The sequence below is a fragment of the Symphalangus syndactylus genome, chromosome 19 (genome assembly GCF_028878055.3).
Source record: "Symphalangus syndactylus isolate Jambi chromosome 19, NHGRI_mSymSyn1-v2.1_pri, whole genome shotgun sequence".
NCBI lineage: Eukaryota > Metazoa > Chordata > Mammalia > Primates > Hylobatidae > Symphalangus > Symphalangus syndactylus.
The window spans coordinates 47,758,548-47,780,833 of NC_072434.2; the positions used below are offsets into that span (position 1 = coordinate 47,758,548).

General features: G+C 41.4%; 1 protein-coding gene across 13 annotated transcripts in view; it reads left to right on the forward strand.

Annotated features, from left to right (window-relative positions):
• Positions 1–22,286, forward strand: part of JAK1 (Janus kinase 1) — a 246,230-nt gene that overhangs the window by 173,752 nt on the left and 50,192 nt on the right. For 12 of the 13 annotated variants that reach the window (XM_055234908.2, XM_055234907.2, XM_055234913.2 and 9 more), the window contains 2 exons: positions 18,014–18,096; positions 20,874–21,072. In XM_055234908.2, the coding sequence (XP_055090883.1) occupies positions 18,091–18,096; positions 20,874–21,072 (205 nt within the window). In that variant the 5' untranslated portion in view covers positions 18,014–18,090. Of the gene's footprint in view, positions 1–8,299; positions 8,477–18,013; positions 18,097–20,873; positions 21,073–22,286 lie in introns of those variants that run through there. The other variant, XM_063613290.1, reaches the window with a different exon arrangement.

A 22,286-nucleotide genomic window follows, 5' to 3' on the forward strand; every position in this document is an offset into this window, starting at 1 on the left:
TGTTAGATTCAGAGCACTGAACTAGCTATGTCTTGAGGCTGCAGAGAAGAATGATCTTGTTTTTGCTCTCAAGGAACTTGTAGTCAAGTCATTAACTTTCCTAAGAGCATGGAATGTGCCATGGAGAGGTCCCAAATTAGAGCTTGATTGTGATAGTCTATAGGACAAAGATATATTGGACATTATTTCTGACCCTGTGTCAGATGTGTGGATTACAACACAGCTGGGTTACGTTAACATAACTTTCATGACAAGAAGTGTCTTTCAGTAATAGTCACTGCAGCAGCCACACAGTCATTTTATCCCTGGCAAAGACTTTATGATGTTATCAGCACTAAGAGATTGGAGCTAGGATTATTCCCATTTTTATAGATAAAAGAGCTAAGGCTCAGAGATTTAGACATATGTCTAAGTTGACATAACTCCTGACTGAAAAACCAGAATTAGGACCCTGGTATGTGATTCTAAACCTTGTGCACTTATCCACTAGGCTTCCTGTCCTCTCACCAATACTAGTGTTTTTCATTGTCTCATTTGTATTAGAAGCTCACCTTGAACAGGCTCAAAGAATTACACATTTCCAGGCTTCATTGTGTCCCTGCTCTGCTCCCTCTGTCCCCATGCTATGAGGGCTGCTTTCTTTACAGCTGATGTGCTAGCTAGGGTGAGTTTTGGAGCAGGTAATAAAAAGTTTACAGATTTTGGGCCAGGTGTGGTGGCTCACACCTGTAATCCCAGCACTTTGGGAGGCCGAGGTGGGCAGATCACCTGAGGTCAGGAGTTCGAGACCAGCATGGCCAACATGGTGAAACCCCATCTCTACTAAAAATGCAAAAATTAGCCGGGCGTGGTGGCGCGTGCCTGTAATCCCAGCTACTTGGGAGGCTGAGGTAGGAGAATCGCTTGAACCTGGGAGGTGGAGGTTGCAGTGAGCTGAGATTGCACCATTGCACTCCAGCCTGGGTGATAAGAGCAAAACTCTGTCTCTTTGTCCTCACCAACCGTGTTGGCAGCATCCATATTCCAGGCTGCAGATAGGAGAAGGAATTAAGAAAATGGGGCAAAGACCTTACAGTAGTCTCCAGGATAGAAGCTGCCACACAATACTTTTGCTTATATCCTGTTGGCCAAACTTACTCACATGATCATATCTTGCTGCAAACGAAGCTGGCAATTGTAGTCACTATTGTGAGCATTCTTGTGCACAGCTAAAAATTACTGTTGAAGGAGAGGAAAGACAATGGCATACAATCAGCTGTCTCTTCCACCCCTGCGTATTGGGGTCTGGTGCCCATTCACTCCCCTCTTCTGACTTTTGGCTAGTAGCTAATCCTTTTCCCTGTCCTTACCTTCATCCTTTAACTCCATTCCTCCTATTATTTAAATGTTCTCAAGTCTCTTCCATCTTAACATGCCATAGCACACACACACACACACACACACACACACGCAATCACAAATTCATGAGTAAAGGCACCGTGTCCCCAGTGCTCATGTTATATCCTCAGATCCTTGTGCAGGGCATAGTACATAGGGGTTTTTCAACAACTCTTTGTTGAGAGAGCAAATGGATGAGTGAGGGGTTGAAACATTTCCCTCTATCCTTTGTCTTCAGATTGACAGAGAGATGCTGCTTTCTGTCTTACATCTATGGCAAAAATGACAGGACTGATGATTTTACTCCCTTTAGTGCTGAGGAGGCTGTTTGGGACCATGAAGTAGTTCTAGAAATGGATGGTGCTGAGAAGAGCACTAAAGGGAGTAAAATACACATCAGTTCTGGTTTTGTTGCTTACTAGCTACAATGACATTTGGCAAATTATGTAATGTCTGTGAGCCTCAGTTTCCTCATTTGAGGAAGTGAAGACTCCATTGACCTCACAATAATTAAATTAGAAAACCGTGGTAAAGAATACACCCCTGATAATAATATTTTGGCTTCTTATGGTGATTTTTAAGATTAAGGAGTATCATCATCCCTATTTTATTTCCCTAAAATAATATTTTAAAAATGTAAATGCACTATACAATACAGTATTATTTGGTCACAAAAAGAATGAAGCACTGGTGCATGCTACAGCATGGATCCCCTGAGGACATTGTGTAGGTGAAAGAAGCCAGACACACACATTATATGATTCAATTTCTATGAAATGTCTAGACTAGGCTAATAGACCAGTGGTTGCTAGGGGATGCGATAGGGGAGAATGGAGAGTGACATGGGGTTTCTTTTTGGGGTGATGAAATGTTCTGGAAGTAGATAGTGATAATGGTTGCACACTTTTGAGATTACACTAAAAACCACTGAACTGTGCACCTAAAAAATAAATTAAAAAATTTAAATGCCATTATAGGGCATTATAAGTAAGAGAATACTTTTAAAACTGTGTCTAAGTTTTGGTTCACAATTTGTCAGTGATTCCTCTGTAACAGAAACCAACATCTGGTTGGTTTTTTGAGTTTTTTCACCTGCTGGCTGACCTGACTTGACATATTGTATTAGACTTTCTTTATCATTCCAGGCCTATGCAACTCTCAGCACACTGGGAAATCTCAGGGCATGGTGTTCCATTAGAAAGAAGAGTAAGCATGTGGGCTCCTTCATGGGTACCACGATGGGAGAGAATACAAAATAAGAAGTTAAATAATTCCTCACAATTCAGTTAGGCATGTAAACTACACATTTAATATTATAAAACAGTTTTAGAAATGCACCTGGTCTATGGTGTCTGCATGGATTAGGTGAGTACTTCCAGAAGGAGGTGGGGATAGTCAGAGTAGGCATGCTGGAGAAGGAAATGTTTAAGCATTTGCTCCTTACACAGGCATTTATTGAATATCTGTCATGCCTTAGGCATTGTTATTTGGTGCAGTATGTACCCAGATAACAGCTGCAGTCCCTGCCCTCAGGGTGCTCAAAGACAACGAAGACAGATGATTCTACAGACGGTTAGGGAGCAGGATGTAAGTGCTACTCCAAAGGTAAGCACAGGACTCTCTGAATGCCTCACTTGGGAAATGGGAGAAGTCAGGGAAACCTTGATGGAGATGATTCCTGAGCTAGGAACTGAAGGATGAGTGGGGACAGCAAAGACTTGGAGGACAAAGTCGTGCTGGATTACAGGAACTGCAGGTAACAGTACGTTTGGAGTTCAGGGCACAAATGGGGATGAGCCATGAGAGGTTGATTACAAGTAGCCTTGTAAGCCATGTCACCTAAGAGAGTAAGAAATAAAAGAGTTTTAGAGCATGATACCTTCCAGATTTGCAGTCTAGAAATAAGACTGGCTGCATTGTAGAGACTTGGAATAGAAGTGGATGAGAATGAAGGCAGAAACTTTCAGGAGATTGTTGCGGTAATTTGGGAGATAAGTGGATAGAGACAACAGAGTTAGAACAGAGACAACAGAGATAGAATGATTAGGGCTTGCTCCCCAAGTGGATATGGTCACAGTTCCTAGGACTCCAAGATCTCTGTCCACTTCACTGTCTCACTTCATGTCAGTCTGACCCCAGCCTGCCTTCTAAGTCTTGTTTTCTTCTCTTCATGAAATGCTTAAGTCTTGTGCTTACTGTCCTCAGAACTGGCTTGGTGATTTAATGTCTGTTACCTTTGATTACACCTTTATCTTCACCTAGAATGGAGCTCATCTGTTCCCTTTACCTTCTTAGATCTCTGACTTAGGAATCCTTTGGAATAATTCCATGCTAGAATGATCTCTTTGTCCTCTGAAGTCATAGCACTTAATATCTCTATCAGTCAATGACAAATAATTACATTTTGCCTTATCACATCTCTTAATTGCTTTGAATTGCTAGTTAATCTTGAGCCATTGCAGCAGGTAGAGAGGTGAATTGGCTTTCCTGAATTCCTACTCCCAGCCCCAATTTCCTGTATAACCCAGAGGGAATGACTTTTCTCCCCTCATTAGTGTAGTAACACATATTTGTTGCAGAACACTTAGAAAATCTTTAAAAGTGTGCAAAATGAAGTAACTACTGTCACAAGCACCTTGGAATACTCACAGGTATTCTTGTAATGTCCTCCCCATCCATTTTGTCACCGTTTCTTTAGGATTACGTGTGTGTGTCTATGCATCATAGCTAGGATCATCCTCTACGTGCTGTTTTTCAATTTGAGTTTTTCATTACCATATTGTGTAAGGTGTGTCAAAACATAGGAGAATCTTCAAGTCCAAATTGAAAGTGGAGCTAAATTGTCCTCAGGGAAAGTTGTACAGATGAGTATCCCTTATCTGAAATGCTTGAGACCAGACAATTTTCAGATTTCAGATTTTTGGGATTTTATAATATTAGCACTATGCTTACCCATTGAGCATCCCAAATCTGAAAATTCAAAATCCTCCAATGAGCATTTCCTTCAAGAAATGTTGGTGGTCAAAAAGTCATATTTTGGAGCATTTCAGACTTCAGAGTTTTTGATTTGGATTGCTAAGCCTTACCAAAAACTGAATAGTGACTATCTTTGGGAGGAGGGAGGGGAACTTTGGCTTTTCAGTGATATCTTTCTATAATGTTGAATGTATGCATTTATGATGAGCCTAAATGATTTTTAGAGTTGTCACCTGTAGTTTATAGGTGACAGTAATTTATACTTCTACCTAATCCAGGCTTATATTTACATTTAAAAAGAAGTATAACACCAACTTTACTGACTAGGTAGATAAACAATTTTAATTTACTGAAATTTCACCTTTTCACCATGATTATAGGTCCTTTTCCCTTTAGTTGTTTCCATTTCCTTTGCTATCTAATGACTTGGATTTGAGTCCTAGGTAATAAATACATGTGATCTTTCACAAGTCACTTAGTGTTTCTAAGCTTTAGTTTGCTTATGAGTGAAATAAGAGGACTGATACTTCAAATTATTGTGAGGATTGAGATCAGGTATTGAAAGTGCTTTGTAAATTGTAAGAAGTATATAATTATTGATTTTTTATTGATTTTTATATTAGTCAATGGTCATGAGCAGTTAAGCCAACTTTGCTTTTTAAAAAATTCATTTGGAGAAAGACCAAAAAGGCAGAGGTGCCTTCATTAATATTTATTTTGGTGCAATGTGGGATCCATGAGATTTGGGTTTGTGCCACATTTCTGCTGCTAATTATTAGCTATATATACAGCTGAAATGCACTGAACAAGCACAGTTTTGGCCAGGCCCAGAAATGTTCAGGGGACACCTGGCTGGACATACATCAGAGAGCTTGGTGAGCTGATAAAGCATTCATGCAAGCTCCTGGAGACTGTTTAACAGGATGGCAGTAGAAGGAAACTATTTATGCAAATTTTGCTAACTGAAGTTCTCCCACACCCTTGAGTCCACATTTCACAGGCTTGTGAGATGAAAACTGGTCAAAATCATGTTCTAATAATCTCTTTGTCATCTGCAGTCATGCCTGAGAAGGTCTGATATGGTCTTCTGAATCAATCAAGGGAAGGCAGAATTTCATCCAACATGACTTTTGTGCATTTGCTGTATTCAGCTCCCTGGAAACAAAGGTGCCTTAAGTTTATCAGTTATCCAGAACACTGAATTCTGGATAGTAGAGGAACAGGGCTGTGTAAACAACTCTACTGAGTAATAGATGGCCTCCTGGCCTCTGGTTTCTGACTCTGTATTCCCTTTTATCCAAGGACAAGATGTTACAAAAATAATTCAGAGTGACTCCCAAGGGCAGCCCCATGAACTTGCTTGTCCCTCTGACTGTGCTAGCAGAGGAGGATGAATCACCAGCAGAATGTTGACTCCCCCGGTGCTATTAGTGGATGTCCCAGCCAGACGCGACAACCAGGAAGACAAGCTTTGGGAAAGTTCTTTCTGACTCATTAACATCATGATTTACACAAGAAAACCTCTAGCTTCTCATTTTATTTTATTTTTTAAAGAAGTTTCCTTTTTGTGTGTGTGTATAGCGAGGTGGGGCGAAAGTATGGATCCCTCAAATGAATATTCAAATTAGCTCTTACCTGTAGCAGTATTTGAACTGTTTGCTCAGTTAAATTTTATTGTTCTTTCTCAATGTACAGTGCCTATATATCCATCAAAGAGTAGCTGATTCATTAAGAATCTTTAAAAAGAAGGATATTATTTTTACACAGTTGAATTTCAGATGTCCTATGCCCATGCCTTTCCCATCATTTCCTATGTGTGAGAGCCCCCACCCCATGTAGCAGCACACCTTCACATACTGGGGACTTTCTACTTTCTGAGGAATTCACATGAATCTGGGGATTTGGGTTCTCCTTGGGTAGTATCCCCTCAGAAGAAAATCCAGACTCCTTAGGGGGGCGTTTATAGCCTGGGCCCAGTTTTCCTCCTTACCTCATCTTTTTTAGTTCTACACAAACCTGTTTAGTCTTCAGTCAAGTGCCTTACCCGCCGGCTTTCCTCCTCCTCCTCCTCCTCCTCTTCCTCCTCCTCCTCCTCCTCCGCCTCCTCCTCCTCCTCCTCCTCCTCCGCCTCCTCCGCCTCCTCCTCCTCCTCCTTCTCCTCCTCCTCCTCCGCTGCCGCCGCCGCCGCCTCCTCTTCTTCCTCCTTTTCCTCCTCTTCTTTTTTTTTTTTTTTTTTTTTTTTTTTTTTGAGATGCAGTCTTGCTCTGTTGCCCAGGCTGGAGTGCAGTGGCGCAGCTCACTGCAACCTCCGCCTTCTGGTTCAAGTGATTCTCCTGCCTCAGCCTCCCAAGTAGCTGGGACTACAGGTGCACACCACCACACCTAGCTAATTTTTGTATTTTTAGTAGGGACAGGGTTTCACCATGTTGGCCAGGCTGGTCTCAAAGTCCTGACCTCAAGTGATCCACCCGCCTCGGCCTTCCAAAGTGCTGAGATTGCAGGCGTGAGCCATCGTGCCCAACCCCACCTTCCTTCTTTTGCTATTTCTTCGTGTTTCCCTTATTTGGAATGTTGCCCTCACCCAGCTCCTGTTTTCATCCTGTTTGTATCCCACCTTCTTCGTAGTGATAGTAGTAGTATTGCATGCCTGCTGTGAGCCAGTTTTCTTACTGTGTTTATGTATATATTTTTCCAAGAGTTTAAAATAAGCCTGTAAAATAATTACGATGATTCTTATTTGCAAATGAGAAAACAGTCATAGAAAGTTAAAAATTATTCAAAGCCAGCTACTAAGTGGCAGGGCTGAGGTTTTCCTGAGCCTGAACATTCAACCCCACCATGCTGGTTTTCCCTGCTGTCCTCTGGATCCGATCAAACTCACTACACCAGCCTCACTCTCAGACCTTCTCCAGATGTGCTCTTTTCCTTTGGTCGGGTGTGTCCTGTGTTTGGCAATCAGTCATGTATTATCACCTTGCTATATGCCTGGGTTGCTAATTCTTCTTTGGTGATATATCTTTTCTTGTTTTCTTTTCTTCTTACTGAGCTGTGCGTTGCAGGCTTTACACAATGCATTTTTGTTGATTTTACTTAATTAATGATGTCCTGGAACAAGTGAGTTATTTCTCCTAGTTATATTTAGCCCAATTAGTCATTTACATCCTACCATAATATTTGCCTCCACTAATTGCTAAGTAGTCTTGCAAATTATCCTTCAGTCTTCTTTTTCTACACTTTTATTCCTGGGAAGGAAAGACAAAAGCTCCGTGGCTGGCGTCTGTAGTGTATCCCATCCCCTGCAAAGAAACCAACAGAAAAATTAAGTGGAATGAAAGACCAGGCATTGCCACTAAATAGTTTGATACTTTGAAATGGATGCCAGTTTGGCTAAATTCAAGTGTTGTCTGTTAGACAAGGGCTATTTGTAAAAGAATTGTGAATGTAAGCATGCTCTGGACTGTGCTTCAAGGATGCAAAAAAGTGTCGTTGAGACTGCCTTCCTATGTGCAGAGTGGGAAAAGGAGCATTTATCTTGAGAAAGAATAACTGCATCTGATCACCCTTTTCAATTCATTGATAGGGAAATATAATTAAAGATTCCTAACCTATTTCAGGATACCCATCTACCATCTAAATCTCCAAGACCTGGATAGCTTCCCTGTTCCTGAGTAGTTCCCATTGATAGGCATACACTGAACTCTTCATTCACAATAACCATTGTTTCCATGAAATACTTTGAAAATTTTGCACAGTTGCAAGGTACACAGAATGGATTTTGAATTCTTTAGGTTGTACGAAGCATCCCTAGATGTGATCATGAACTTAGACACCTGGGACTGTGAGAATAAGTCATGCGTAAGAAGAGTGGTTTGGCAGAATTTTAAAAATAGACCTTCCATGCTTTGTGGGTATAGTTTCCACGTATTCTAGATCTTTGTGGTACCATTATATGGCTGTAGGAGGTAACCAACTGAAGAGCTTTCTGGGAGCAGAAGCTTATTGTGAAATGAACACTGTGAATATGCATTGTATGGGTCTCAGTCCAGCTGTTTGTATTGAAACATCATAGGCTATACATTGTGAGAAAAGAGAAGTAATCTTGCGGTAACCAAAGAAGTTTGAGGTGAAGTATGTCTCACTGTTTCATATTCAGCTGGGGAATGTCTCACTGTTTTATATTCACTTTCTTATATTTGCTGAAATAAAAACAAATATAAGGTAAATTTGATGAGTAGTAACCTTGTTGGGTCCTTTAAAACAGTGTTTTTCAAACTGTAGTCTGTTAATCTACTGGACTGTGAAATCTGTTTTGTGGGTCTTGTTTAGCATTTAAAAATGTATTAAATATAAGAAAATATAGAATAGAAGGTAGAGGGAGTGGCACATAGTAAGGATCAATATCTTTTTGTGAAATTTGTGTGTCATATACACACATGTATACTATAAAATATATTTTTTACGGTGGATCATGGTCAAAAAAGACTGAAAAGCTGTTTTAAGCATGGCTGTCAGCATAGGTTCCTAGGATACCAGACAGTGATGTGTAACCCTAACTGGATTCTTGGCTGAATGCTAGGGGAAACTGGGGCAGACTGGGGAGGAGTGAGAGGTGGCACAGTGGCTCCGGAGGCGCCGTGGTGACCTGCCGATCCTGCTCTGCGCTGATGCTGCTGCTGCCTTGGTGAAAACTAAGTGCATTACTCATTATGCGGGTAGGGTTCGCTGAGAGCTCTGCCAGCAGTTTAAGATTGGAGTCTTTGTTGGCAGGGCAGTTTCAAAGCTGAACATAAAAACTGGTTACGGTGTTTTGGTTGAGGGGGCCAAGTGTAGGGGGGCTGTATAGGGAAAGATTTTTCTTGAGATGTCCTGTTTTTTTTTTTTTTTTTTAGACATAGTCTTGCTCTGACGCCTAGGCTGGAGTGCAGCGGCATGATCTCTGCTCTCTGCAACCTCCGCCTCCCGGGTTCAAGCGATTACCCTGCCTCAGCCTCCTGAATAGCTGGGATTGCAGGCACCCACCACCACGCCCGGCTAACTTTTTTGTTTTTTTTAGTAGAGACAGGGTTTCACCATATTGGCCAGACTGGTTTCGAACTCCTGACCTCAAGTGATCTGCCCGCCTTGGCGTCCCAAAGTGCTGGGATTACAGGCGTGAGCCACTGTGCCCGGCCTCGTTTTGTTTTATTTTCTCTCCTAAATTACATTTTGAGGCAATAGCTGAGTAATTTTGGTGCATAGACTGGAATGGACATTTGCCATTTGGGGGGTTGTCCAACATCTGAACCCCCTTTGTTTCTAGAGTGGTCTCGCATTGTTGCTATGGAAGCTGAAGGAGGTGCAGACACATAACTGAGGGCAAACTAGGTTCAACCTCTTCGATTCCTCCTCCTCAGGACTTTGAATCTGGAGGGAGTGGTGCAAACATACAGAGGTGGCTTGAGATCATTCATGGAAGCAGCAGAGTTGGGAGTCCAGTCCTGGTGATGGCTGGTGACTGGGGGAGGCTGTGCGAGCAGTGGTGTCCTTATCAGCCTGTTCCTCTGTCCTTCTGTGTTTCCCTTAAACTCATTTTACCCTTAGGTAAGCAGAGCTGGTTTCTGTTGGTTGTACCCAAGAACACTGAGTGGATATAGGAACCATGTTAGATTGGTGTCTGCCCTAAATGAACTTAGTATGTGACAGGTGAGAGGAAGTAGGTGAATGCTTGGTACACACAAATAGTAAAATTTAGCAAGGGGTGGAAGGATTCAGGGTTGTTTTCCTGTGTATTCCTTTAAATTATGGGTAACTTCAAGCTTTGTCAGATGGCTTATCAGCAGGAGATTCTATGTCTTTACATTGTGACATTTTGGAAATACATGTTAATAAAAAATGAACTGTGTTAGGTGCAGTACAAAATGGTTTCAAACTTATAAGTTAGGGTTTGTTTTGTTTCTTTTTTCAGTTTTAAGCTTTTAAAAAGCCTTGCGTATACTCACAGAAAACTGATTTCCTAATGGGTGTGAGCATTTTATTTTAGCATTAAGAGATTTAGGGAAATCTTGAATCATCATCACAACAACCCTGTAAAGTAGCTACTTCTATTATTCTGAGGAAACAAACTCAACAGAGGTTAAGAAACTGGCCTAAGCATGCCTCATTTATTAGTTGGATTTTTAAAAAAAATCTAATCTTGATAGGACCAAAGTTCTTTGAGGAAAGAATGTAATGGGTCGAAGGAGGCCACGAAGTCTTCCTGGAGGAGGTGGGGCTTGAGTTGACCCAACATCCCTGGCTACAGAGTTGGTACTCAGTAAATATATGTCAAAGGAGTCAAAAAAAAAAAAAAAAAAAAAAAAGAAACTGGCCTAAGGTCTCAGAGAGTGGGTGTTAGAGCTGGGATCTGGACCCAGGTTAGGGTGACTCCAAGAGCAGGCTTTTAACTGCTTCTATAAGGAACTTTGGAGGGCATCCAATACTTTTTTAGTATGCAGGGTTTGAGCTCGGAGAGGTTAAGAGGCTTGCTGAAGACCAGGCAGGTCCTAGTGGATCTGGGCTGGAACATGGGCCTCTTTCTGATTGGTGGGAAGAAGCTCCCGCGCAAGCTCTGTTCCTATTGCACCCTCCCCTCCTTTCCTTGCTGTCTGCCTTTTTCCTGCGTGATTCTTCCTGTCTGCATACTCTTTCCTGCACAATTGTGCTTGTGATTTTCCTTCTTCCTGGCCTTTTTTTTTTTTTTTTTTAAAGAACAGCTGTACGTTTCCTCTCTCTTTTTAAGTCTTCTCCATTTCTGAAAACTGAGAGCAGATTCCTCTCTCCTTGATTCCCTCTCAGCCCAAAGCATGGCCCCTGTGCCCTCTCTTTTTGACTCCCATGGTTCTCAATGTCTGTCTCTCAGCATGCCCTCACAGCCTCTTCCCTGGGATTCCCATGTATATGTTAGTCTTGCCAGCTGTCAGTAGACTGTAAGATTTTTGGCATGCTCAGATGTATTTGTGTTACTTCTTTGGATTCCCCTGAAGTCCCACACCTTGCCCAAGGCAGAGTGGTAAACGGAAAGGGGAGTGAGGCTAGAGCTGAGAAATGTGTTTGAGACCTATCTCACCTCTCACTGGCCGGTTGACCGCGGGAACGCCTTAGCTGAGTCTTCTCATCTGAAGGGGCTGTGAAACTGGAATGTGGTTATAGATGTGAAAGCCCTTTTTAAGCCATAAAGTGCTATATAAATGCAAGGTTTTATTGTGATGGCACAAGTGCTTCAGAAGTATTTTTGGGATAAATGATTAAAAAGCACATATTATGGCTGGGTGAGGGGGTTCATGCCTGTCATCTTAACAATTTGGGAGGCTGAGATGGGAGGACTGCTTGAGCCCAGGAGTATGAGACCACCTTGGGCACCATAGTGAGACCCCTTTTCCAAAAACAACAACAAAAATTAACTGAATGTGGTGGTGCGCACCTGTTATCCCACCTTCTTGGGAGGCTGAGGCAGGAGGTTCACTTGAACCCAGGAGGTCAAGGCTGCAGTGAACCATGATTGTGCCACTGTATTCCAGCCTGGGTGACAGAGCGAGACTCCATTCCCCTCCATCCCCCCAAAAAAAGCACATACTATGAAGACAAGCCATTCTCCCCACCCCGCCATGTTCTGAGTGTCCATTTGTGCCAGCAAGTCTTTGACCCTGGGGGAAGGATATGGATGGCTTCACTAAATCTTACATTCATTGCTCTTTAATAAGGTTATGGATGTATTAGTGGTAATTAGTTTAAAAGAAGAAAAAGTTTTTTAGAAAAGGAAAAGTAACAAAGTCTCTTGGTACAATGTGGCTTTTAGGAAGACACTGACTGACTTTAAGCAAAGTACTGTATTTACTTTTATCAGAAACTTGTCTCTCACTGAATGCAGGCTCCTTGGGATCAGTGCGAAGCACCGAACCATTGAGCTGGCATTGATTATTTAATCATCCCTAGTTTATTGTAAATGAAGCAGCACTTACGGTTCTGGGGTATTCCTGGAATTGCTGCTATAGTTAGAAGTGAGTTATTCTGTGTGGCAGGAGTGGCATATAGAAAAGCCATAATTCTGACTTCCTGACAGGAAAAATAGCAGATTTTTTATTTATATGATGTCGTCCTTTTGGCTGGAATCCATCAGCTTTACAGCATCTTGTGATGCTTTCATCAGAACTGTTATTCCACGTCTCTGCATAGCAGTGGGGTCCCAGTAGCAATAGATACAAGTCATTTTCCGTGGCTCTATGGGTGTGAAGCCACTGGCAGTTTCCCTGGCTTGTTGTGTAGGTTAGGCTGTTAGGAGGCTCCTGTCCATGTGTTGCTAGGACTTTCCTCTCACACTGCGGCAGTGGTGCCAGGGCAGAGCATTAGTAGTGGGCAGGAACACAGGGAAGGCTGGGGCCCTGCAGTGATTTTTTTAAATGACAGTCCTTTCAGTCTACAGAAGGAAGAGTGTTGGAGTAAGATCAGTCTCCTGGGTGGTTGTTAAACTATGAAAAGTACTAAAAAACCAGAGAAGACAGTGGTGTAGGTGATGGGGACAGTTTAGAGCAGTTCTTCCCCACTGTGGCAAGAGCAGAGTCCTTAGAATCAGGAGTCACGTGTTTGACTCCTGGCACTCTCACTGATTAGCCTAAAACCTCTCATGCTTTTTATGAGAATTAAGTGCAAGTACCTAACTCCAGGCTCAAGATATTGAAATGCTTAGTAGATATTGTTTCTTTTTTTTCCTTGACTGGAACTGTATATTTCATCAAGCTGTAATCAATTTAACAAATTATGGTCAAAATATGAGTGCTTACTGCGTGCTAAACTCTGTTAGGCATTTTACATGCATTGACTGACTTAACTCTTAATAGCCCAGTGAGGTAAATGCTATTTTTATCTCCCCACTTACACCAAGAACATTGAGGGTTAGGGATATTAACTAACTTGCCTAAGATTACAACAGCTAGTCGGTGGAGACGTCAGAATTCAAACCCAGGTTGCAATGACTCCAGCCCGTGCTCTTAACTGCTTTGCTGTGTCATCTGAGCTTTATGAAATGGGGCTTTGATTTGTAACTAGGCTTTTGCTCAGAATCCCTATTTAGACTTTGCTCTTCGAAGCAGATTCATAGCCCACTTTAGTCCTCTGCCATAAAGACTATTTTATATTGCGTCAGTACCTTTTTGTACACTTAGACATCTGTAGCCTCTTGCAAAAAGGGCATTGTAGGTACTTGATGGAGAGTTTTTGTAAGTTTTGTTTGTTCGTTTGTTTTTAAAAAGAGACAATGTCTTGCCATATTGCCCAGGCTGGAATCAAACTCCTGGGGCTTAAGCAGTCCTCCTGCCTCAACTTCTCATTGAAAGATATTTTTAATCGTTTCACCAACCATCTAGGCAGGATGTTTCCTCTTAGGTTAATGGGTAGGGAAACTGGCTCAGATGAAAATGACTTGCTCATGGTCACACTTGCTAGTATAGAGTCAGTGGGAACCTACACACCTTGGATTACTGTGCTTTTTTTCATTGCATAATGTTGCTTACTTTGTACCTTCATCTTTCATTTACAGCTGTTACTGAACATACTTCTTGATCACCTAATTTGTGCTGAGGATAAAGCACTAAACACAAGACAAAAAAAAAAAAAGTCCTGATCTTCCTGTAGTTTTCATTGTTGTGTTAGGTTTCCTTACCAACGTTAAGACTGGTGCCTGCTGAAATAGTTTATTACGGCTTAAGATTTTTAGTCTTAAAATTTCGTAAGATATTAAGAAGCTGATTTCAGGGCATTTTCTAAATTACATATTTTTCTTTCAATTTTTCTGAGTTCATACCTTAATTCATAAACATTTTATTTGCATTTTCTACTTCAGAAATCAAAAGGTTTGATTCCTTTAAGGCAAACACAAAGTAATTCATTGTAGGTGTGATGGTTTCTTTGGTGAAAATAATCCGATATACATAGTATTTTAATTCTTGTCATTGAGTTTCACTGTCAACCAGTCTGTTTTTAATGGAAAATATCTGGCAGTGGCCCTTGGCCAAAGCGGCCTCATTCTGATGATCATATTTATGAACATTAAAATAGTCTATTTTTATTTCTTTGTCCACTAGCCAAAATGTATGTTCTTCCCTTGCACAGATACCAGTCTTTCAAAAGATGCCCTTGAAAATTTAAGAGAGTTCCAGTTTTTTCAGACAGATTTCCGGAATTTTGCATCTTGGAAAAATTTGTGACATTTTATCTATTGCAGTGAGGCTTTGTTCCCACCCACAGAATTGTGTCTTGTTTCTTTTATTTTTTCCCTCGTTGAGAATGTGTCAGATATACTTGTCTTTTTCATGAGACTGTGGTAAACTAAAGCAATTTGAGTAACCCACAAAATTTCCCTGATTTTTTTTTCATGTAAAACAGCACCTACAAACTTGGGCTACAAAAGTAATCCTCTGTCACCAAAAGAAAGGTATTTTCTGTCAAATCCTTGATAATTTTATAAATAAATTAGGGTGGAAGAATTCACTGCTATCATCAAAAACCTTCTGATTACTCATCCTGGTCCTTCCTGTTTTCTAAGCGTCTTTATATTCATTTGAGTTGGGAATTGAACCCAGTGAATCATGTTCTTTTTAAAGGGTATTTTGTGATTGCTCCTGGTGAATCTTTGTAGCATTGATGATTTTTCCTTTTGTATATTGCAGCAAGAAACTTGAATTTATTTCTTGGAATTATCCAAAGTGTTTATTAATATAAACTGATCTTGCTGCTTTTCTACCTGCTCTAAAAATAATCAGCTAGATCACATTGTCTGGTTTATTTTAGAAGAAATATTATTTGGATGAAGCCATTACACAAGTGCTGTAGCACACACACACAAAAACCACTTGTCATCCTGAATGAGGACAGTTGTCATTTCATATAAAGTGGATCAGCAGCCTTAGGTTTAAAGTGCTTAGAACAGTGCCTCCCATGTCTTCTAAGTGCTTTGTGGGTGTTTTCTATTTTTATCATCAGAATGGCAATTCTCTGAGAGTAGAGATTTTGTTGTTATTGAATCGGCATTCAAAAGCATCATAGTTAATGCATATTGTCTTGAAATTCTGTTGCTGCTCTTGTTTTCTCAAAGAGTTTAATCTCTAGGCTAAGCGTCACAAATCTATACCATTTTACTGTCCTGTTCAATAATACTGGAGGTCAGTTTGAAGATTAGGTATAATGTGATTGCAATGTAGTATTGCTTGCAGAAGAGACAGAATGATTGGAAAACCAAACTCTCCTTGATTACTGGTTTTTGTAGAATTCTAGTTCTAGAAGAATCTTAGTGATTTTAGTCGGATCCTTGAATCTTACATGAGGCTAAGAGAAGTTCCATGACTCCTAAGTTGAAGTAACACATGGTCTGATAGTGCATATTAAAAAACTTTTTAAGTTCTGGCCAGGTGCGGTGGCTCACGCCTGTAATCCCAGCACTTTGGGAGGCTGAGGTGGGCGGATCACGAGGTCAAGAGATCGAGACCATCCTGGCCAACATGGTGAAACCCCATCTCTACTAAAAATACAAAAATTAGCTGGACGTAGTGGTGCATGCTTGTAGTCCCGGCTACTCGGGAGGCTGAGGCATGAGAATCACTTGAACCTGAGAGGCAGAGGTTGCAGTGAGCCGAGATCATGCCACTGCCCTCCAGCCTGGCGACAGAGTGAGACTTAGGCTCAAACAAAAAACAACAACAACAACAACAACAACAGAAAAACACCTTCGTAAGTTCTAAAAAGGTTTATACGGTAGCCCTTCTGAATGGAGCCTGGGCCTGGTGGAACTTACAGGTCTCTTCCTGTCCTAAAAGGCTCTGAGTTGTGACCCTTTCCGGGTTTGAGGCATGCTTTTCAGTACTCCCCTCTGGTCAGTTTTCACTGATCCTTGGCAGCTGGTAACGGCGTGCTGTGGGGAAACCTGGGGTAGACAGGCTCCAGACATGCAGTTAGCAAGCACTGCCTATGGACTGGCAAGTGCTGTTGGGTGCCCAAGTGTAAAAAGGAGTATTGTGAGGTTTTCCTGTTCAAGCAACGGGAGAGACAAGCCTAGCTCCTTTCTGCTATAGGACCTTTTCCCCACCCATGCTGATCCTTTTGCTGAGACTGCTATCTCCCTGTTGGCTTCATGCCCCACCTCCCTGGACATCCATTGCATCTTAACTCAATGTCCCTTCCCTCCTGAGCCCCAGACCAGATCACATTCCCTCTATTTTATGTTCTCTACTTTTCCTTCATAGCATTTTAGCTCTTTGTAATGACCTCTTTCTGTACATCTTTTTTTTTTTTTTTACTTTTTAATTATTTTATTTTATTTTTTTTTTTATGTTTTACTTTTTTTTTTTTTTTATTATACTTTAGGGTTTTAGGGTACATGTGCACAATGTGCAGGTTTGATACATTTGATTCCATTCTTTCTATTGACTGTAAGCTCCATGTAGGCAGGGACTGTATTGCTCTTGTCCTTTGAATTAGCTTAGTTTCTGCAGAGCTGTTTGAAAATACTTGTTGGAAGAGTGAATCTCTGAAGTGTAGCATCTGAAGTCCTGCTTCTGAGCAGAAGCAAGGCATTAGCATGTAGCTAGTTTCTAATTGCTGTTCTGAGGCAGGGCAGGGTGTTTATTCACATAATTAAAACAATTGATTATATTAATTTTTAAAAAACTTTTGTGCAATGATTTTAATCTTGTTAAAATTGGCCATACCAAAATAGCCAAATCAAAGTCATCACAATCAAATTCATACTTGTCTCCCCTGCCAGGCTTTCCATCATTACTTTTACTTAAGTCTTACCCACTGCAGAAAGCCTTCCCAAGCCAGCCCTTGCCAGTGTTAGTCACCAGAGCTAACAACATCCTGACGCACTCACACTATTGATTTTAGGTTGCTTTTGTGTTTCCATTTGTGCTGTCTCCAACCTTCTATTGTAAGGCCCTGTGGGGATGCCGGCCTCATGGCCTGAGAGGTAACCCATCTCCCTCTCCCCCTTCGCTGCTACCCTGTAATGCCTGGGGCTATGCTCTTCCTAAAACTAGATTCTGATAAAATGTGTTGAGTGGCCAGACAGAAAACTGAGGTGATAATCACTATTAACTTGAGAACCAATTTTGAATCACCAAGGTTGGTAGCTTATTATTTGCAAAAATAATTTGATTCTACTGTTAAGGAATTTGTGAGAAGCAATAAGGAAAGCTGTTAAAATAATACAAAGCTGTGTGTGTGTGTGTGTGTGTGTGTGTGTGTGTAGACAAGGTTGGGGGAGGGTAATTCTAGAAGGAATGAGAAATTAAAGTGCACGTTTTTGGATGTCCTAAACTATTGTTCACAGAATCAGGAGAGGGGCTGTTGATGGAAAAAGCACACAATCTTCATTTACATTGGACAGGACACTCCATGTCAGGAAGCAAAAATCCCTGGCTTCCTTTCTTGATGTGGTGAAGTTAGTATCCTCTTTGATGTTTGCACCCTAAGATGTCTCTCTGTCCTCTTGATGTCCTAGGCCATTTTTGTTTGTTTTGTTTTTTTCCTTCTTCCTCCCAAATGCTTTTTCTTGCCTGCTTACGGTTTGGGCTGCGTCCTTAATGAAAATGCCCTCTTATTTTCAGATGCAATTACCTCTGCCACTGATTTATTTATTTATTTTTGTCTTTAGCGCTTCTCTGAAGTATCTTTGGAAAGTAGAGAAGAAAATCCAGTCTGCTTCTTGGGGAACACTGGACAGCTGAATAAATGCAGGTATGTAGATTTGCATATTTTTAAAAAAGGAAAATATCTGGCTTTAAAAAAATTGATGAGACCGTGTTTTTGAGGCTGTAGGGCTATTGGTGCTATTGCCTTTAATTTTTTAAAATTGATGTATTTATTCATTCCCAATGTTGAGTATGCTGGTTAAAAAAATATCTCAAGTACAAAAGTATAGGAGGTACAGAGTAAAAGTTAAACTTCCCTTATAATCTCTCCCAGATGTTCACCACTGTTAAGGATTTATTGTATGTTCTTCCAGATTTTAGTATGCATGTGCATAATCATATTATACATGTTGTGCATATGCATGATCATACTATCCATATTATGCTTTTTTCATTTTGCAGAATGTCCTGTGCATCTTTCTGTGTTGATTCACATACGGCTTTATGTTATCCTTTTGACAGCCACATAGTAGTCCTGCCTGTTTTGTTTAGTGAGTCCTCTCCTACTGGACATTGTCATTTGGATTTTTTCTTATTTCTTTTTTTTTTTTTTTGAGACGGAGTCTTGCTCCGTCACCAGGCTGGAGTGCAGTGGTGCGATCTCGGCTCACCGCAACCTCCGCTTTCCCAGGTTCAAGCAATTCTCCTGCCTCAGCCTCCTGAGTAGGTGAGATTACAGGTGCGTGCCACCACGCCCAGCTAATTTTTCTATTTTTAGTAGACACGGGGTTTCGCCATGTTGGTCAGGCTGGTCTTGATCTCTTGACCTCGTGATCTGCCCGCCTCAGCCTCCCAAAATGCTGGGATTACAGGCGTGAGCCGCTGCGCCTGGCCGATTTTTTCTTATTTCAAACAATGTGACATCTTGTGAATATATAATTACATGCATTTGCCTGTTTATTTCCTTAGAGTTAAAGGGTACAACACTGTCTTTGGATTCTTCCCCTGTCACATCTATAAAGACTCTCAAGGACAAAGGTTTATCTTACATTATGAAGCAGGCTTTTAGCTACTCTGTTTTCCATCACAATTTTTCAATGTGGGATGGGGTTGGGGTTCAGTGCTGGGTTTTCAAGTGGTATTGCTTGTTGATCTGAATTTCAAGGTTCATTATGAACTGACTATTTCAGGCTGGTTTCCAGAAGATTCTGGTCTTCAGATTTATTTGGAAATTGAACAGTTAAAATTGAATACCTCTCAGTTTGTAGCATTGAAGCATATCTGGTTAATGTCCCTTTTTTCAGAATCTCTCCTCACCAGGGGAGCTAATAGACCAAGCAAATGAATTTGGTGAAGAGAACTGTTACTGCTGTCTGCCCTGTATGACTTTTCTTGTTTGGAGGAGCCTCCTTGGGTCATTCTGCAAGCACCCATTATGTGTAAGCCTCTGTGCTTCTTACGGATATAGAGAAAAATGACTCAGTTCTTAAGGAACTCACAGCATATGCGTAAGATGCTTAAATTTCCTGTGGCTAGTGCAGTGGGATAAGTTTAGGAGCAAGAAGCGAGGGTCTTAGGGAATGGGATGGAGGTTCAGAGATGGCTTTCTGCAGGAGGCGATATCTGAGCTGAATTCTAAAGAAAGGTGAAGTTTGCCATGCAAGGGATAAGATAGAAAGATATTCCTGTAGAGGAATCAGTGTGAGTGAAGGCAGGAGGGTGAGAAGCAGCATTGGGTAGGGGAGGATACGGTAACACTGACAGCCTTGTGGGTTTCAAGCATGAAGCAAGAAGCTCAGAGTGACAGAAGATAAGGCGAGGAAGGCTGGCTGGCCAGATGATGGTGCGGGGCTCTGTTTCAGAGTCTCAGAATTGCTCTGTAGATAATGGGAAGCCCTTGGAGGATCTGATGTGTGTTACGGAGAAATTACTTTAGGGGTTTAAGTGAAGGTTGGCTTGGCAGACAGGAAGAAAGTAGTAGGAGTGTGGGGTCAGCAAATTAGTTTGTAGCCCATTGATATTGGGCAAGAAGAAGAAAGAATATGTAGGGCTTTCCCTCGTCTTTCCTCCTTTCTGGCTTTGCCCAAGGCTAAGTTGCTGAGGTTGGTTCTTTGGCCCTAGTTGCTCTCCCTTTGGAGGGTGCTTATGTGAATTACTTACTTACAAGCTTCTCACCAGGGTTTTCTAACTGTTCCAAAGAAAGGCTTCCTCCTGCCCTCCTGCTGCTGCGTCAAGGTCCTGCTGCTCCTCCTGGGGTGACAGGAACCAGGCTCCATTCATTAATTGTTATGGCCCTTCCATGTGACTTATGAACATGAATTGGTCATCATTTTGTTTTCAGTGTCTCAGGTGGGGATGTGGAGATAAGATATGGTTCATGCCCTCACCATGCATGCTTGCTTTTTCGCGGGAGATGGACATGAAATTAAGACGCTGATTCTGGCCATAAGTCTGTTCAAAGCTTATGTGATTCCAATAGAAACAGCAGCAGAATTAGTAACTAATAATCAGTACTTTAACATCGTTTGTTCCAGAATGGGCTACATTTTTCAATTACAACTTGGGTGCAAATGGAGAAAATAAATTCAGGCCATGTCTAAAATTATTCTGATTTTTGAAAATATGGTCTGACCATATTTTCAAAAATGCATAATTAATAAATTACAATTCATTAATTTGTATGCATAATTAATTATTTTCCATGGTTTCATCTGTTATAAGATCTCACGTTTGGTTTCCAGGAAGGGAAGGGGCAGGGGAGGGGTACGTATCCAATACCAACACCAAATGTTTCTGCTTTTTTACCTTCAGAACACTCCCTTTTGCCATAAGAACTTTGAGCACATAGAGTGACCACATAGTCTTGTTTTCCTTCCACAACAGTATCTAAATATAAAAGAGGACTGCAATGCCATGGCTTTCTGTGCTAAAATGAGGAGCTCCAAGAAGACTGAGGTGAACCTGGAGGCCCCTGAGCCAGGGGTGGAAGTGATCTTCTATCTGTCGGACAGGGAGCCCCTCCGGCTGGGCAGTGGAGAGTACACAGCAGAGGAACTGTGCATCAAGGCTGCACAGGCATGCCGTGAGTACTGGCAGCTGCCCAGGGCTGGGGGTTTCACCAGCACACTAGTTCAGAAGAAGATCTGGGGGTCTCTGCCCCTTGTAGCGCTGCTGAGCAGAAAGAGTTGTGGACTCTGGAGTCAGAGGTTCCTCCCTGCCTCTGCCACTGCCACTGCCACTTGCATGTGACCTTAGGCCAGCGATTCTAATTCTGAGGGTTTCGCTTTTCACTTTCTTCATCTGCAGAGTGGCTTCTTTCTGCTCTGTCACTAATGAACTATAAGATACCAGGGGATGACGCTTCTGTGGATCCAGGCTCAGTTCTCATTTCCCCACATCTGTACAATTGGAATAATACCAGCACTAGATGAGGTGCTACGTAAAGCACCTGGGACTAAGTCCCTGCTCAGCAAGTAGCATATCTCAATATCTTAATAATTATTTGAAACTTCTCCTAAAAAGTTTGACCCCTCCTTCTGCTGCCATGACTGCCCTCCCATGCATGGTGCTGAATTGAAGTGAGAAGCTGAGTGTTGCTTTGTGGCTTAGTCAAGTTCCCAAGTTGTGAAAAGGACGAGGCTCTCAACAACACAAGCTTTTTTTTCTGCTTTCAAGTGAGAGTTGTCTTAAAGTTAGCCTGTTGCCCTCAGAAGGTGGGAAACCAAAGTCCCTTTCATCCTTTGAACTTGAGGGCATTGGCAGTTTTTGCTTGCCTAATTTTAAATGACAAGTTAAATCATAGAAATTAAAAGTTAAATCACAGATCTAATCCACTTGGATTGTGGTGATGGTTGTACAACTCAGTAAATACACTAGACTCTGTTGAATTGTATACTTAAAAATTGGTGAATTTTATAATATGTAAATTGTATCTCAAAGCTGTTTTAAAAAGGTTCGATCAACTCGTTTTATGATGATGAAGTAGCCATTTATGATGCCATACAGCCTGATCCCTACTTTACTCATCCCACCTTTAACCCTCAGAACAACTCTGAGGGGATAGGATGGTTATTTTAAGAATTGCTTATCTTGTTAGTAATACAGCTTGTTTAGAAAACCTACCTTCTTTCTGATATTTGTCTTTCTGCCTAAAATCTTCACACACCAGAGTTTCAGGAAAAGGGGAGAGGCTCATGGTATAGGGAAGAGCGTAGTAGGCTCTTACTGACTAAACCTGACACAGAATAAAATGGGCTGAGGTGTATAGATTATTAGTGGGAAAAATCCAGTAATATT